This window comes from Bidens hawaiensis, unplaced genomic scaffold (genome assembly GCF_021521415.1).
Source record: "Bidens hawaiensis isolate Kalapana, Puna unplaced genomic scaffold, B.hawaiensis_p1.1 tig00026875_1, whole genome shotgun sequence".
NCBI lineage: Eukaryota > Viridiplantae > Streptophyta > Magnoliopsida > Asterales > Asteraceae > Bidens > Bidens hawaiensis.
In genome coordinates, this window is record NW_027494334.1 from 208,285 (window position 1) to 224,743 (window position 16,459).

General features: G+C 35.1%; 2 protein-coding genes across 2 annotated transcripts; one reads left to right on the top strand and one right to left on the bottom strand.

Annotated features, from left to right (window-relative positions):
• Positions 1-2,950: 2,950 nt before the first annotated feature.
• Positions 2,951-4,081, top strand: LOC143574281 (nascent polypeptide-associated complex subunit alpha-like protein 1). The gene is made up of 3 exons (XM_077058939.1): positions 2,951-3,060; positions 3,415-3,542; positions 3,626-4,081. Exons 2-3 carry the CDS (start codon positions 3,477-3,479, stop codon positions 3,956-3,958), a joined length of 399 nt encoding a protein of 132 aa, XP_076915054.1. The 5' UTR covers positions 2,951-3,060; positions 3,415-3,476; the 3' UTR covers positions 3,959-4,081.
• A 1,591-nt stretch (positions 4,082-5,672) lies between these two features.
• On the bottom strand, positions 5,673-13,265 carry LOC143574263 (transcription elongation factor SPT6 homolog). The gene is made up of 17 exons (XM_077058925.1): positions 13,033-13,265; positions 12,839-12,931; positions 11,406-11,538; positions 11,252-11,333; positions 11,009-11,156; positions 10,779-10,911; positions 10,444-10,702; positions 10,179-10,364; positions 9,986-10,093; positions 9,493-9,897; positions 9,301-9,411; positions 8,437-9,222; positions 8,213-8,354; positions 6,962-8,130; positions 6,664-6,873; positions 6,134-6,578; positions 5,673-6,049 (listed from the first exon to the last, which is right to left on the bottom strand). Exons 1-17 carry the CDS (start codon positions 13,064-13,066, stop codon positions 5,826-5,828), a joined length of 4,668 nt encoding a protein of 1,555 aa, XP_076915040.1. The 5' UTR covers positions 13,067-13,265; the 3' UTR covers positions 5,673-5,825.
• Positions 13,266-16,459: the final 3,194 nt, after the last annotated feature.

Below are 16,459 nucleotides of genomic sequence, written 5' to 3' on the forward strand. Positions count from 1 at the left end.
TCCCTCCCAATGCATGGGGGTCAGGGGTTGTGACATGTTTAAAGATACAATGAATAATACATGTGTAAGAAACCAAAATGAGCATAAGTATCTTAATTAATAGATAATCCATAACATATTTGAAACAAAAAACCACAAATACATAACATACTTGAAATAAAAAACGACAAATTCATAACATAATTGAAACAAAAAATACCACATAAGAATCATAACATCCATAAAAAAATATAATATCGGGTTTTTGACGGACATTAATGAAATGTCGTTTGTAAGTATGACTTTAGAGTTAAGACTTTAAGAGTGTGTGTATATATATATATATATTAAAATAAAAATCTACACAGGTTACTAACAGGTTAACAAGTCTTTAACCTGCTAAGACACAAATTTAAACATGTCGACATGTTTAAGACACGAAACCTGTTAATCTCAAACCCAAATCTGTTATAGCCCGTTTCGTGTAAACAAGTCGGTGCCATGAATTGACAACCCTAATTTTTGTAACTCCTTTTCATTTATATAAATCTAATGTGTGTCATAGCCACTTGAACATCACAAGAGACTAATCGCTACACCTTGCCCTCTTCAACCTTAAATGCTCCTTAGCATTTGCATTATCGAAACAAGGTTCATGTCGAGCTAAGGCTTCGCCAGCTTTCATTTAGATTTCTACCTCGAGTGTATCACAAGCGTACATAAGTGAACCAAGATGAACCATCTAGGATACCAATTTATATAAAAGAACAATAGAGTTATCGTCCCTGATGGTATCTTTTGTGACTTAAGTCGCCTATTTTTTTAACTTTTCAACGTAGGAGTGGAAAAGGTTGGACGATGAAGACTAGGGTGAGTGCTCATTTAAGAGTATATCAAAAGGTTATTTTTTCATTCATGAGGTTTGGTCATCATAAGATTGTCATTTTCATCCAAATAGGTAAAAAGACAGAGATGCCTCTGACATTTAAGTTTTAAGTTAAAAGTAGACAGCGATTTGGATGAAATTGACAACAATTGTGAAACCTAAGGAGTCCAGTTGCAATTAAAAAAAAGTTCTTTTAATCAAAAGTCGTAAAAATTCCTAAGCCTCATAGACGAATTGACAGATTACTCAAAAGTTACACTTTAACAAATTAATTAATTAATTTCTTAATTATTTAATTACTATAATTGAGAAGTTTTGTGCTACAAAAGATATTTTAAATATTTTATTAGTTTAGTTTTATTTTTATGTAAATTATTTTGACATTTCAACAATTGTGATAACTTTGCATGTTGGTTGTTGATAAGTTTGTTAGAGTTTAGGAAAGGAAACTAGAAAAAAGAGGAGTGTGCAAGTTCAGCTCTCATCAGTAGCATCTAATTAGCATAATTGAGAAGTTTGGTGTTACAAAAGACTTTTTTAATATTTTATTAGTTTAGTTTTATATTTATGTAAATTATTTTGACATTTAAACAATTGTGTTAACTTGGCATGTTGGTTGTTGATAAGTTTGTTAGAGTTTAAGAAAGAAAACTAAAAAAAAGAGTGTGCAAGTTAAACTCTCATCTCTAACATTTTTTGATAATTATTTTGGTCTTGTAGATACTTTAATCCTTTTGTTTTTTTTACTATTATTTTATTTGCATTTTGGTTTAAATATTTTAGTTTGTCAAAATTATCATCCGGGTTTATTTCTGATATTGTAACGAATCTATTTGATACCCATCGAATTCGTGTCGATTCGATGCCGCAACGTTCGTGTTTTACCGATCACAAAAATGTCATTTTAAACATGTTGCTTTTAGTATCATAAGTTATACGATGGTCGCTATTATATTATACTCACATCGGTTCTCCGCCTCAAAGTGTTTTTTTTAATATGTTAATTTGATGTATCTTGCCCAATATTGGTATGATACCGGTACCGAAACTCAAATACGTAACAAAAACAGACTAAATTCATGTAAACTCACTGCATCAACATCCGGGACTGACAATGCTAGTGTTTGATTTGGTTTTTTCGTTTTAGTTCCAGTACAATAACAAACGTAACGAAAACCGACCAGATGCCAATTTTCTTTTTTATTTTGGGTTTTAGTTCGGGTACTGTAACGAACAAGAAATAAACCGACCAAATTCGCGTAAAGTCATTGCCTTTTGTTTTGGTTCCAGTACCACCGTAACGAAAACCGACCAACTGTCATTTTTGTTTTAGTTCTGGTATCGTAAGAAACCGACTGAATTCACGTCGATTTATCATCTCAACGCTCTAGACCGACAATGCTTGTGTTTTATCACAACCCAAATTTTACCGACCTGTTGCGCCGGGCAAACTCTTAGTTAATTATATTTTAACACAAGTAAAAATGAAAAAAAAAAAAAGAAAAGAAAAAAAAGTAAAAAAATTTGGGTTTAAAGGAAGGCAGGCGGTGTGCTAGGGTTTTGCGGTGGTCTATTCATTTCTTTTCTTTTCGGCGTTCTTAAGTTTCTTTCTTTCTTTCTTTCATTTGACGATAGATACCATGGCTGCTGCTCCTACTCAAGAAGAGCTTCTCGCCGCTCAACTCGAACAACAAAAGATCCATCAGGTATCTAACATAACATTCTTCTCTTCGATTCATCATCTCTTATTATTATTATTATTATTCCACCAAACTTATTTTGCTTCTAATTCATGTGCATATGTGTTGTTGTGGACCCTATTAACCATCGATTTGTGTTACACATGCGATAACAGTTGTTGATTTCTCAGATTTATTATCCAATTTTATTATTTCTTACAAATTATCTGATGCTAGGGTTTGTTACTTTGTTTATTTAATTACTTGATATTGATCTAGTCTTCTGCTTTAGGTTTGCTTATTTAATTTACTTTTGTGTATAAATAAAAAGTGATTGCTTCAAGTCAAATTAGGGCATGAATCTGAACGGTGTTTAGTTCGACTAGCATATGACATGCACACAAAGGTTGATTATATGTTTGAATGTTATTTTTATGTAGAATGAGGAGCCTCTGGTTGAAGATGATGACGAGGATGATGACGACGATGATGATGCTGATGAAGACGACGTTGAAGGTAAACGGCATTATATGCTTGAAAACTATGTATATGTTTGTTGTGTATTGGTATCTTATTCGATGGGTTTCATTACCCGAGGCTAAAACATTTAAGATTTTTTTTATAAATCTGTTAGTTTGATTCAGTATTCATTAACCGATTTGGTTTATTTTGGCATTGCCATCGTGATGCTTTGTTCAAAAATTGTTTAAAACAGATGGATGTTTTTCACTAGCTTTTTCATGAATTGCTGTCATTCTATGTCACTCATGTTAGAACCTAAGTGTAAATATGTAATTTTTTTTAATCAACACCTTCATGTTATTCCTGTGATAAAAAATTTAACTGCACGGTATGTATTATGTTATGCAGGACAAGGAGATGCAAGTGGCAGGTCTAAACAAAGCAGAAGCGAGAAGAAAAGCCGGAAGGCTATGTTGAAACTTGGAATGAAGCCCATTCTTGGAGTCAGTCGTGTTACCGTTAAGAAGAGCAAAAATGTAAGTTTAGTATAAACAAACATGTAGTGGAATCAAAAAGTTATTAAATAGCTGATACTAATATAAATTTATACATTTTGCAGATGCTGTTTGTGATCTCAAAGCCAGATGTTTTCAAGTCCCCAGCTTCAGACACATATGTAATATTTGGTGAAGCAAAGATAGAGGATTTGAACTCACAGTTGCAGAGTCAGGCTGCAGAGCAGTTCAAGGCACCTAACTTGAGTAATGTGATATCAACGCCTGAGCCGACAGCTGTGGCCCAGGATGATGAAGATGTGGATGAAACCGGAGTGGAGCCCAAGGACATTGAGTTGGTCATGACTCAAGCTGGTGTGTCAAGACCGAAGGCGGTCAAGGCTTTGAAAGCCGCAGATGGTGACATCGTTTCTGCAATTATGGAACTCACAAATTAGTAATCTACTCTGTTATTTTCCTTTGATGTTCCTGTAATGTTTTGAGATTGTTTGGTCATTTTGTGATCTGTTTTGTTAAGTTTGAGGATTTGAGGAATGATAAAAAGGAAATGGTTTGCTTTATCTTGGGTATTTGATGAGTGTTATATTTTTATAATTTCAATTTCAAAGATGTTTTGATTAGGGCCATAAACGAACGAACGTCTGATGCACAGTTCGATTAGAAGTTAGTTTATCTTCGATCGTTTAATAAATTAACGAACATAAACACAAAAATTTCGTTTGGTTAGCTTAACAGACGAACGCAAACAAAGGTTGCGTTCATTTAATAGTGTTTGTGAACTGTTTGGTAATGTGTTTGTTTAGTTAGGTTCGTTTTATGTCCGCCCGGTTAGGTTTATATATTAATATTTTTATTTATTTGTTTTTTTTACCCTCATGTTTAAACAATTTTGAAACCCTTCTGGTAGTGTTGTTTATGTTCGTTTGCTCGTTAGAGTCGTTTATGCTCGTTTGTCCATTAGTGTCTGTTAACGTCCATTCACGCATGTTTGTGTCCGATAGTGTTCAATAGTGTTTCATTGTGTTTGTGTTTGTGTTTGTTTATAATTAACGGACACGGACGAGCGTGAATAAGATCAGTTCCATAATGAACTAACACAGTCCGTTTGTCCGAGAAAAACTTAACGGACTAACACAAACAAGATCTCGTTCGGATCGGTGCATTTACAACCCTAGTTTTGGTTGCTATATTTTAGGGTCAAAATGGTGAAGTGAAAAAAAATTTGGCTAATAACTAGTTACATTTTAGGGTCAAAATGGTGAGAAATGCAATAAGTCAAAAGGGGACATGAGACTTGAACTAAACACATGCTGATAAACAATTCCTGGTAGGTTTTTGGTGTGTTTAAAGTGGGTCAATGACTAATATGTAGGTTTGAAATTAGAAGTTAACCAACACATAATACTGACTGATTATAGTGGTTCGGAAGGACATTAACTAAGCCTCCTAACGTTTACTCCTTAGTATGCACTAAGAGTTTATCTTATGTAGTTTTTTGTTACTAAACAAGGTATTACAAATTACAATCTCCTCTTTAAGAGGGTCGAGATCACCACAACTTCTTCCTTTAAACTATGTGAAAGGAATCTCCACTATCATCTCACTGATCAGGTAGTGATCATCCATTTCGTCTTCTCATTAACTGGGTAGTGATCATGTCTTTCTATCTTTATAGGGATTCACTCACAAACCTAGATGTTTAGCACGAATCTAGACCGACACTTAACAACACCTCTCGCAAACACATTAGGGTCTTGACGACTAAAAATATGGCAAATTAATCTCTCATAGCAATCTCTTCTTGCATCACCCATCTTTCTATTGAGGTGAGTTTTTTTCAGCTTAAAATCATTTGGATTAAATGAGTATACTCTGGAGTAAACTCATTTTGCAAGATGTTGAGAGAAGCAAGACATATGTCTAGCAGTGGTAGATACATGATCAGGCTGTGTATCATGACCATATTAGCGGAGTTTAAGCATTAAGAAATCAGCGGGTTTGAGTTGATTACTTCTTAGTATTTAACTAAACTTGCTATGTAGCCTATATTTTAACAATTCAAACATACATTATTTAAATAACTAAAGTAAAAATATACAAAACAGAAATAATTAGTAAAGTACACAGTAAAGCCAAGCACATTCACACTTGGCATTTTATACTTCTATCACAATGAGTACCATCCACATAAATACTAATTCCGAACAAAATTCAAAATCTAATAAAAAACAATACAAAACATGAAACAAATCAATAACTGTAGTACAAAGTTTCCAGTTGAAACATATCACTATAAAAAAAGCATTACCACCCACTGCCCCATCCAGCACCACTCCCTCCTGTCTGTGATTGCACAGAACTTCTCTTACTACCCCCACTGTCGCCACCAGAATAACTCACGTCTCGACTGTTATATGACCCTCGTCCTCCTCGCCCCCCTCGCCGTCGCCCACCACTACCGCCATAGGGACGTGGCAAACTACTTGGATGTTCGTCATGACCGCCACCATTCCTATAATCACTCCGACCTGCGATATTAATTCAAACAAAGATATAAAACATTACTGTGTGTTTTATACAACTTGATAAACAAGCATTATCCAGATTCTCACATGTTCTAGATCCCGGAGTAGATGTTCTTTCTCGATCCCCAGACGGGCCCCAGCTACCAGAACCGCCTGTTGCAGGGCTGCGCATTGGCACCATGGCAGCAACCGACCGTATTGACGGGCCCGCGTCTTGCGGGTCATCAATATGTCTCTGAAAATAAGCCACCAGTCTATCGATTTCCTCAAACATCTTCTTGCGGAATTTGAACCCTTTTGGATACAATCCAACATATTCATGATGCGGATTTGAACTCCTTATATAAGTTAAAATAAACGTGCCCGGATGCTCATACGATATCCCAAACGAGTACACAATCCTTGATGGGTTCTCGTTTTTCTCTTTTCTTAAACTTTCATCCACTTCAGCTTTACCACCGTCTCTAAACTTCCGGTACGCCAGCATGGTTTTCAAGTGAGTTACTAGTGGGTCAACATAACGGTCAACTACCTGTTAATAAATAGAACATTATAACTTGCAGTAAATTAAAAAATATATATATAAAAACATATATAGATATACATATAAAACCGACCTCATCAAGATCTTCAAACACATCATCTCCTATTTTCAAAGTTTTCCCGAGACGCAATATGCTGGTAAAATCCTTATTCTCCTTTCCGCCTTCAATTATATCTTTGTGCGCATAAACGCCGTCATAGATTTTAAGTGTTAACGTTAAGTAGGAGTGCCCACGTGAGCTCGGTCGAATTATACTCTCACCAGGTTCCTTATCAGATAACATCTGTCAAATATTTTTTTATAAAAAACATCAATACAAATATCATTTAACATAAATACATATATAATGAAAATAAAGTTTGTATACACACCTCCATTGCCTCATCAGCTGTAATATTCTGAAACCGAGGGTGAACGATCATTCTTGGTTTGAAATGTTTCTTTGCTAACTCTTTAGCTTTACGGGCCTTTTCTTTCTCGTTATCAAAATTATCACGGTCTTCATGATAGTAAGGATCCAAGGCTTTATTGTTTTGGGATCGGTCATCTCTTAAATCACTTTCTCTACAGCTTAAGAACACCTGGTGTCGGGCTTTTTGAATTGATTTTATTTTACACGTTAAAATCTCGCCTTCAACCAACTTCTCGGTCAAATCATTGTCTCTACGGTCTTCAGTATAGTCTTCTTTACTGAGCAGACCGGTCAACCCCGAGTCAAGAACACATATTGCTTTTTGAGGTTGAACCCTACGAACAGTCGCTTGGACGATTTTACCCTCTGAAAGCGTCTCCTCCGTCTCCCCAGTTATCATATAAAATTCTTCATCTTGAGTCGGTTCGGTATACGGTTTACGCCAATCTTGAAACCCTTGAATCAACTCTAATTTCGTATGAATTAACGTATCTTTTTTATTCTCGCGTTTTTTAGACTTCGCGTATTCATCGACTTTGAGACTTTTTAACCTATCAGGGTTTTCTCTCACGTGCTCGATCGCCATTTCAAGCACATCTTCATCGTTTACATCATCTTGATCATCATCTGCAGTGTAAATATCTTTAGCTAATTCCTGTGCGAGACTGTACGATTCAGGGTGGATCCGTGTATCGTCTAGTAAGTCAATGAATTGACTACTGCTAGCAGCGTTTCCGCTTCGACGGACCCGTATGAACCCGACTGCGTTTACAAACACTTTTTTACCGAGCCCGTGGTTCAGCAAGTCTTTACGGGTGTATATGGAGCTAGCCCGAACTAAGGACCGTTGTAATGAGGCCGCCTTTCTCGGCCCAAGCCCGGATATGAATTGTAAAGGAGCAAATAACCATTCATGACTTATGGCTAAATTTATATCTAGACCAACTTGGTTAGTTGCCTCTACCATGATTTGTTCAACCATGCTGTATTTTTCATCAGGTGTTAGAAAATTTTCTAATGGAGTAAGTTTCCAAGATAATATATCTTTTGCGGGCCCACATAAAGTAGCAGTCATTGCTAATGGATTTTGAAGGTAACGTCCGAGAGCCACAGCACGCTTAACAATGCCTGAAAAGAACGATAAAAGTTAGATTTGATATTTTGAACATGTTATTTAACAAAGTGAATAAATAAGTCAGTTATTAATTACCCGTTTGTGGTTGAAGCTGTTCTGATGATATTCGTGAGTTTTCATACAAATGTGGGAGTGTCTCATCACCATATACAATGTTTATACCATCCATTTCATGCCCAACATCTCTTGGGTTATCTTCTACCATCTTAAAAATGATCTGATGAAAAGATAACACAATTAATAAGATTGTATCCATTTAAATTTAATAATAGATGAGTTAATTTCAATTTTGGTTTTACCTCAAAAATATCCTCCTTGAGCTTTAAACAAGATAAATTAACAGCACCAAGAACAGCAACATGAGGTTGATGATCTGTCATGAACTTAACAACACGTTGTTGGTCATTCTTTTTACGTTGTTGATCATTAGCATTTTGACCACGTAAGCTTAAGGATCCCGCATACAGCACATCAATAACTTCACCATATGAATCCAACATCACAAACGTTGTCGTGAGCTTCCCCGGGCCCCAACAGCAAGCCATAACTCTCGGTGCAACATCATAATCATCAGATGAGTTAACATCATGGTCTTTTTTCTGATAAGGTGCCACCGAGACTTTATCCCATAAACGCCCTCCGTATTCCATCAGTAACCAGTTTTTAGCTCTACTGGTTAACAAAGCTCTTGCCTCTTTTGCCATTGAAGGTAAAAGCAAACCATCAAACGCATCATTTATTATCTGCTTTCTTTGTTCATTCCATAACTGAGCAGATTTACTCACGCCGTCACTAAGGTAATAATTATGGGCATCATTAATTAGTTGAACATGGATAGATGATGGAAGCTTTACAGAAACTTGTATAAGTTTTTCTTCTTCAGCCTTTTGAATAAGAAGCCACTGTGCATCATTAAACTTAGTCAACGGTTTGTTTTTTAACCACTTGATCCCTGCAAACTGATGGCGTGAGTCAATTGACACGTTTCCATCAGCAGTGGGATTGGTTGACACCACAGCATTATCCATGAAGATGCTTCTAACATGCCTCCTGACACATGGCTCGCAACTAATCTCAACTGCTGCCTGTAACAATAAGCAGAGTTAAAATATGTCACAACAATGTAGAAACGATAACCAGAAGGGGACATATATAGTAAATACCATATGTCTAGCACCCCTGAGAACAGCTTGAGGATCCTCAAACATTGCACATGTGAATCTTGAAGCGACTTCTTCTGGTGTTTCCTTTGCATCTTCTAATTCATCAGTTCTCTGCATAAAGCAACCATTAGCATAAGTATTCTGTTTCGCCATTCTGTAAAACTGTTAGATTAAAAAGGTCATTTTACTAACCATTTCTTCAAGAGATATCAGCAATCCAAATTCTTCAGAGCTATAGCCAAATTTGCTGGCAACTTCCCATAATCCAGATTTACTACAAATGCTATACTGTGATTTCCTCTTGGGCCTCTTGAACTGTGAGTTCTTATGTCTCTCATACCGCCCTTCATCCACAGCCACATCAGCAGGGGGGAAGTGAAGGTTAAACTTTGCGTCCACATCATCAATTTCTCGTTCTGACTCAGCGACTTTGAGAGACTTTGTGATTGAATCGAACAGTTTTTGATTCAAATGAAGACGTGTTTCATCGTATATGCTTCTTTCTTGTTCTCGATTGTTGTAGTACGATTGTAACGCACTTTTTCGTTTTTGAAGCAGTAACCACTTTCTATCTAACTCCAAGATAGCCCAAAGTAGCTGTAAAACATATCCATAAGTCATTAACTCAAATAAAGTTAAGCAAAAAAATCAATACAAGTATACTCAAGTTCAAATGTTCAATTACCTTGTGCCACCTCAGCATGGGCTTTTCTTCAGGATTATTATCTTGTGGCTCTTGATCTTCAAAAAGACTACGGCACTCTTCCTTCCTGTACATAGCAATAAATGGTACCTGACAAATAAGGACATTACAAGTTAAATAAATCCTAACAAAAAAGGATGCCCAAGCCTGTGGTAGATAATAAGATAACACTTACATCCAACTTCTGAACATGCATAAATTCCAAAAATCTAGAAATATCACCCTTGTCTACTGCCAGTTCATGCCCTTCTTTGCGGAAAAAAGGTACCATACCCGTTCCAAGTTGGTTAAGAATCCAAATACTCTCATCATCTATACTTAATGCATCTGTTGGAGGTGGGCCCGTGCTTTCCTCAGAAATCTGCAACACAATCATGTAAAACAATATGCAAAACAGAATATAAAGATAATATAAGGAGTTCACAACTTCACATAATCACCTGCATTCTTTCTGGAATATCAATATCTCGTATAATATCATCTTTTTCAGTCATGTATTTTTCAGAAAGAATAATCGGTTCAAACTCGTCTTCTAGCCTTCTTTCTCTCCCTTCACCCCTTTCATCATACCTGCTGATTTCAGATTTTCTTTGCCTCAAAAGCTCATCCACATCACCAAATATGTCATGAGCCTCTTGAATTGCAGTTGATGAGATCCCTGGAGCCTGCCTGGATTTTTTCCTGTTAACCTTTCTTCTCCTGCATTGTGTCAATTATCAATAACGAGTTTTGTTAAAGCAACCATTAACGTGTGATTAAGAAGATACAAACGCACCTTGTTGGTTCTCCATGTTCATCAACCTCTTCTTCATCGACAATAAAGTCAGCCATTTCGTCCTCTTCCTCACCAATGTCGCCATCTTCATCTTCAGGTTGATCCTCTTCAGCAATATCCTCTAATGGTGGACCTAAAAGTTATGTTCAAATTACAGCTTATCAGAATGAAAGTTTTTACAATAACAGCATATAAAAGAATGGATTTTATTTTAAGTTTAAGTTACATACCATCATCGAATAAACTACGCTTAATCTTATCCTCTGCACTCCGCCCTCCTTTTCCAGTCATGTCATATTCCTCCTCATCAGAGAATCCAGATTGCCCGTCATCAGCATCAGCCCTTGCTTTCTTTAACCGCTTAAACTTTTTACTCTCCTGTACAACATTAAACATAGAGAGATTTAAGAAGTTGTTCAAACACCATCAAAATTATGATTTTTGAAGTGAAATAAGAAGAAGTGCAGACTTACAACTTTCGGGCGTCGAAAACCGACGTTATCTTGAAGAAGCTCATAATCATCTTCATCAAGAACATAGTTCTTTTCCGACTCTCTTAAAAATATAGCACAAGTTAGAACAGTTTGAAACAAAAACTAAAACTGAACACGAAATTAGTCAAATCACCTCTTCTTTCTTTTCTTCTTCCTTTGTCTCTCCTCATCACTATCCGCCCTATCTTCTTCCTCCCCATCCTGGTCATCTTCATCGATATCGTCCACTATAAAACCATCCTTCTCATATTCATCCTGCCCTTCTTCTGATCAAATCCATGACCAAAAGCACATTAGAATCCATGACTCAAAAGAAACAGAAACAATATCAGTAGTTCTTCTAATGTCAAATAAACCTGATGAATCATGACACCATAACTTAGATATTATTACATTTACAAGCCAGTATTACAAAACCTAGCATTAAAACTTAATCCTATTTAATGATGCTAGAAAGATGAAAACTCTCATTAGCTCTGAAATTAATTAATTTTGTCCCAAAGATATATAATAACTTTTGAAATTGGGAGAAAAAACGAGAACGAAACCCTAGCCATCTTTCTACAAACTTTCAATGTCAATATATCACATTCACAAAACCATAATTACATAGCCTAAGCCTAAATATAAATAACCTTCAAAACTACCAACAAAACCATTAATTAGTATAAAATTGAAAACTTTCATCATAATTTCTCCAAATACATATAATTTCTAAAATTGAGAGAAAACCATAAAAAAAATTGAGAACGAAACCCTAAACATCTGTGTACAAAACAACATCAGTGATTCTTTCAATGTCATGCATCACATTTACAAAACCATAATTACAAGACCTAAATCTAATTACCTTCAAAACACCCAAAAAAATTAAATCCTAAACCCAAATATAAGATAAACGATTAATATTAAGTTAAAGAGCAAAACCTAACCGTAAATGGTCTTCAAAACGCCCAATAAGTTAAAATTCTAAACTCAAATATAAGATATAAAAGACTGATTAATATAAAGTTAAAAACTTCCATTATAATTTCTCCAACTATACCACAACTTCTGAAATTGGGGGAAACCATAAGAACAAGACCTAAGCCTCTTTCAACGTCTCTCGAAATATATATTATGATTTATAAAATTGGGGAAGAACATAAGAACGAGACCTAAACCTACATGACCTTCAAAACACCCAATAAAATCATATCCTAAACTCAAATATAAGATAAAAGAATTATTAATTAACATAAAGTTCAAAACTTTCATCATCTCTCCAAACATATATATTATAATAACTTCTAAAATTGGGGGAAAACATAAGAACAAGACCTAAGCCACCTACAAAACATCCAATATATATCATAATAATTTGTGAAATTGGGGAAAAACATAAGAACAAACTCCAACCCTAAATGGCCTTCAAAACGCCCAATAAACCCAATAAGCTTAAATCCTAAACACAAATATAAGATATAAAAGATTAATTAACATAAAGTTGAAAACTTTCGTTAGAACATCTGAAATTGGGGAAAAACATAAGGAAACCCTAATAATCAAATTGAACAAATTTCATACCGTCTTCTTCATCATCCTCATCTTCACGATCATCAGGCGCAACATCTTCGCCTTCAGGCTCTTCTCTCTCGTCCTCTTCAACTTCAATCTCATCTATAATCAACCACCCGGCAAAAAGAAACAAAAACCCATTAATTAAACATACGAATCGTGGGGAATGGTTGCGAATTGAAAGATGAGGGTGATAAGAATACCTTCTTCGTCGGATAATATGGTGTTTCCGCCCATTGTTATTATTATTATTAAGCTGCTGGTGGTGGTGAGGCAAAAACCCTAACCCTTGAGGAAGAAATATTATTATTATTATTATTTATTTAGCAGTGAGTTTGAAGAAGAATGATTTCGGAGTCGCTGCAGCGTCGTTGATGAATATAAATATAATTATATATCGTCAATTTGATTGATTACAAGGTGAGAAATAAAATCTTTGTTTGCTTCATTACCATACCACCTATTCTATTGTATTGTAGATCTATTTCTCTTCTCTTCCAGGTGGTATATTTTTTATTTTATTTTAATCTTTTTTATATCTATATATAATATATATAAACGAACATCTAAAAATCTCATTTGTCGCGATGTGGTCGCTTCCCATTTTTTGGAGTCACCAGATTTTCTTAATTTTTAAATGGAGGTTTCTCATGCATTTGACCTAAATTCATGGGTATGGATCTTACCAAACCCATATATTCTTAAACGGGTTATAACATCTCATAATAAAAAATTATTCTCACCAAATTATTGATGTAGAAAATCCTATAAAATATGATACACTAAAAATTAATATCTTATTTATTTTAAAAAGATATATCTTATTTAAATTAAAAAACCAATTTTATAGTAAAAAAAATAAACGGGTCTTAGGTCTCATCAAACCATAAGCATATTATTAACTTCATATATATTATTTATAATTAAAAAAAACAATTTTATAGTAAAAAATAATCGGGTCTTGGGTCTCATCAAAACCATATAGCTTTTAAGCCGGGTTATAACATCTCATTTATTTGTGAAATAATTTATCATCAAACCATAAGTATATTATTAACTTTGATACAATAAAAAAAATATAAATTCAAAAAATAAATAAATATTAGAATAAACAATATAAAACAACCCCTGTAATACGGGGGATAAAAACTAGCATATAAATATAAATATAAATGCCTTTTTATGGATGGTAATTTAATTTAATTTTTTCTTTTATTTTTTATTACAACTTGGGCTTTGTTCGATATCGGGTTTGGATTAAATAAATCCAACGCTGGATCAGAGATATAATTGATTAAAATTGCATCGAATTACGACTTTGGTTTTCGGTTTTACAAGATCTGAATTTGATCTTAATGAATAAGATACGATAGTTATTTAATTTTAATTTGTCGTTTAGGTCTTTTTAGTTATGATGTTAACTAAATCTTATTTAACTTAACGCTATCAAATAACAAACAATGCTAAAAACATATAATAAAGAATCAAAAAAGGTATTCGATCAAATCTGAATTGAATTCAGATTCAGTTTTTAGATCAGTTTTGAACTTCTTCAATTCGGTTATTAGTTATCATGCCACTCATATATTGTTTAATACAATAGTTATTTACTTTTGAATGATAACACTAGCAAAGATTATAGTGATATAATAACCAGATTATTTAAAAGCGTCGCGTTAAGGTTTTCGATGTCATCACTCATCACACCATAACCATTAGGCCATACCTCATTTTATAGGGCCAAAGAAAAACTTAATTAATATTATCCTATTATCTTAAATTTCAAGCTCGTATTTTTTTATTTTTATATATAGATATATATAAGACTTGAAATCGTGAGCAAAACAAACAATCATAAACAAGAAAGTAGATAGTAGATAAAAAAATATATTATTAATCTCAAACAACAGATAAATAACTTTCATCCGTCTTGAGAGAACTCCTTCGGGGAGGTGACTCACACAATGACCAACAATACAAATGAAACCCTAATACCCTATTTATAGCTCCGTAAGTTGTGTTGTCCAAGCCAAGCCGCCCCTTGCTGAAGAACCATGAAGCGTCACCTAAAAGTCTTAGTGACCCAAGGAAGTGTTGCCATATGCCTTCGCGACACCACTAAGTGCATCCAAGTGTTGGGGAAACACTTTTATTGTCGTAATGCTCCAGCCACCACACACCACATAGTGTTGTCTATAAAGGACCATCTCAGTAACACGGCAGAAGGCAAAAATAATGTGGAAAATTCCTCAATAATAACAGAAGATAAATCACTATCAATCCGTTAAAAAGAGTCCCCATAAATATATTCATCCATGTGTACTAATAAATGCCTTGTACATAGAATTGATGACGGTTAAGCAATAGGAGTAAGATTTTTGTACCGGAGACGTGTGATATCATCTTATATCTATAGTACAGTAAACAATCACATATGTATAACCAATATAAGGCTAAACGAGTGAAGTGGCTACATTTTTTTTAAAGATAAAAGCATCAAATGGCCATTACATGATATGAGAGGCTTGAGAGCCACCCCAACATCATTCATAGTTAATTGATTGAAACACTAAAAGTACATGATGTTGGAGGAACTCCTCGTGTAGAGATACGCCATTCTTACTCGTTGTCCTGCTACTATGATTGATATAATCATGTGGCTTTCTTGTCTTCCATTTGGTGGTGCTATTCCGAAAGTGATTGGTTGGCTCATCCAATCTTCTATGATATTGTGGTGTCGCTTCGACCCACAATGCTCTAACCCCACGTATCATCCCTACTTCTCTTTCCGTTACTCGGTTTTTCAACGTTTTATTTTGTATACCCTTCGGTAAGTGCGACAACTTTTTTGATTTTATTGCTCTTTCTATCTCCTTGCCGAGCACCCAACATTCGTCTGTATGATGCCCCTTCTCTTTGTGATATTCACAAAAAAGATTGTAGTTAATGAACTTGGAGGACCTTTGCTTCGGTGGCACTGGGAATTTCACATCTGTTGTGGCTAAGATCTCTAATAGTGTTTTCATCAGGTCAGCCAGTACGACTGGTCATGACATTGTTGTTGGTGTCGAGAATCGCAAAGGTGTCGAAGCGCTTCTATCGTGAACCATTGGTTAGGGTTGTAACCTTGGTCTATTCCAACTTGGGCCTCTTTCTTCCATTGGCTTTTAGGTCTCATGCTCTTGTATTCATTTTGTACTTGGCATGCACTCTTCCTCCGATGAACGCTTTCATTTTGTCTGTGACCCCTTCTAATGTGACTGGTAGGTCCTCATGGAGCTTCTTCACCAATTGGTTGTTTCTTACCCATGACAGAAAGCGTAAATTATCACTTGATCTTCCACATCGGCCACCTCCATGCTTTCTTTGTTAAACCTTTCCGTGAACTCTTCCACACTCTCTCTGCCTCACATAATTAGACGGTGAAATGATGTATGCGCTTTCGGGCTTTTGTTTCGTTGGCTAAAGTTTTTTATGAATACTCTTTGCATATCTTCGAAGCCATCTAGGCTGCCTGCTAGTAATTTTTCAAACCATTTTTGGGTTGGCCCGGTTAACGTTTGGGTAAACATGTAGCACCACCCCCGACATCGACCAACCTTCCACCTCAGTCGACCCGATAAGCGAGAA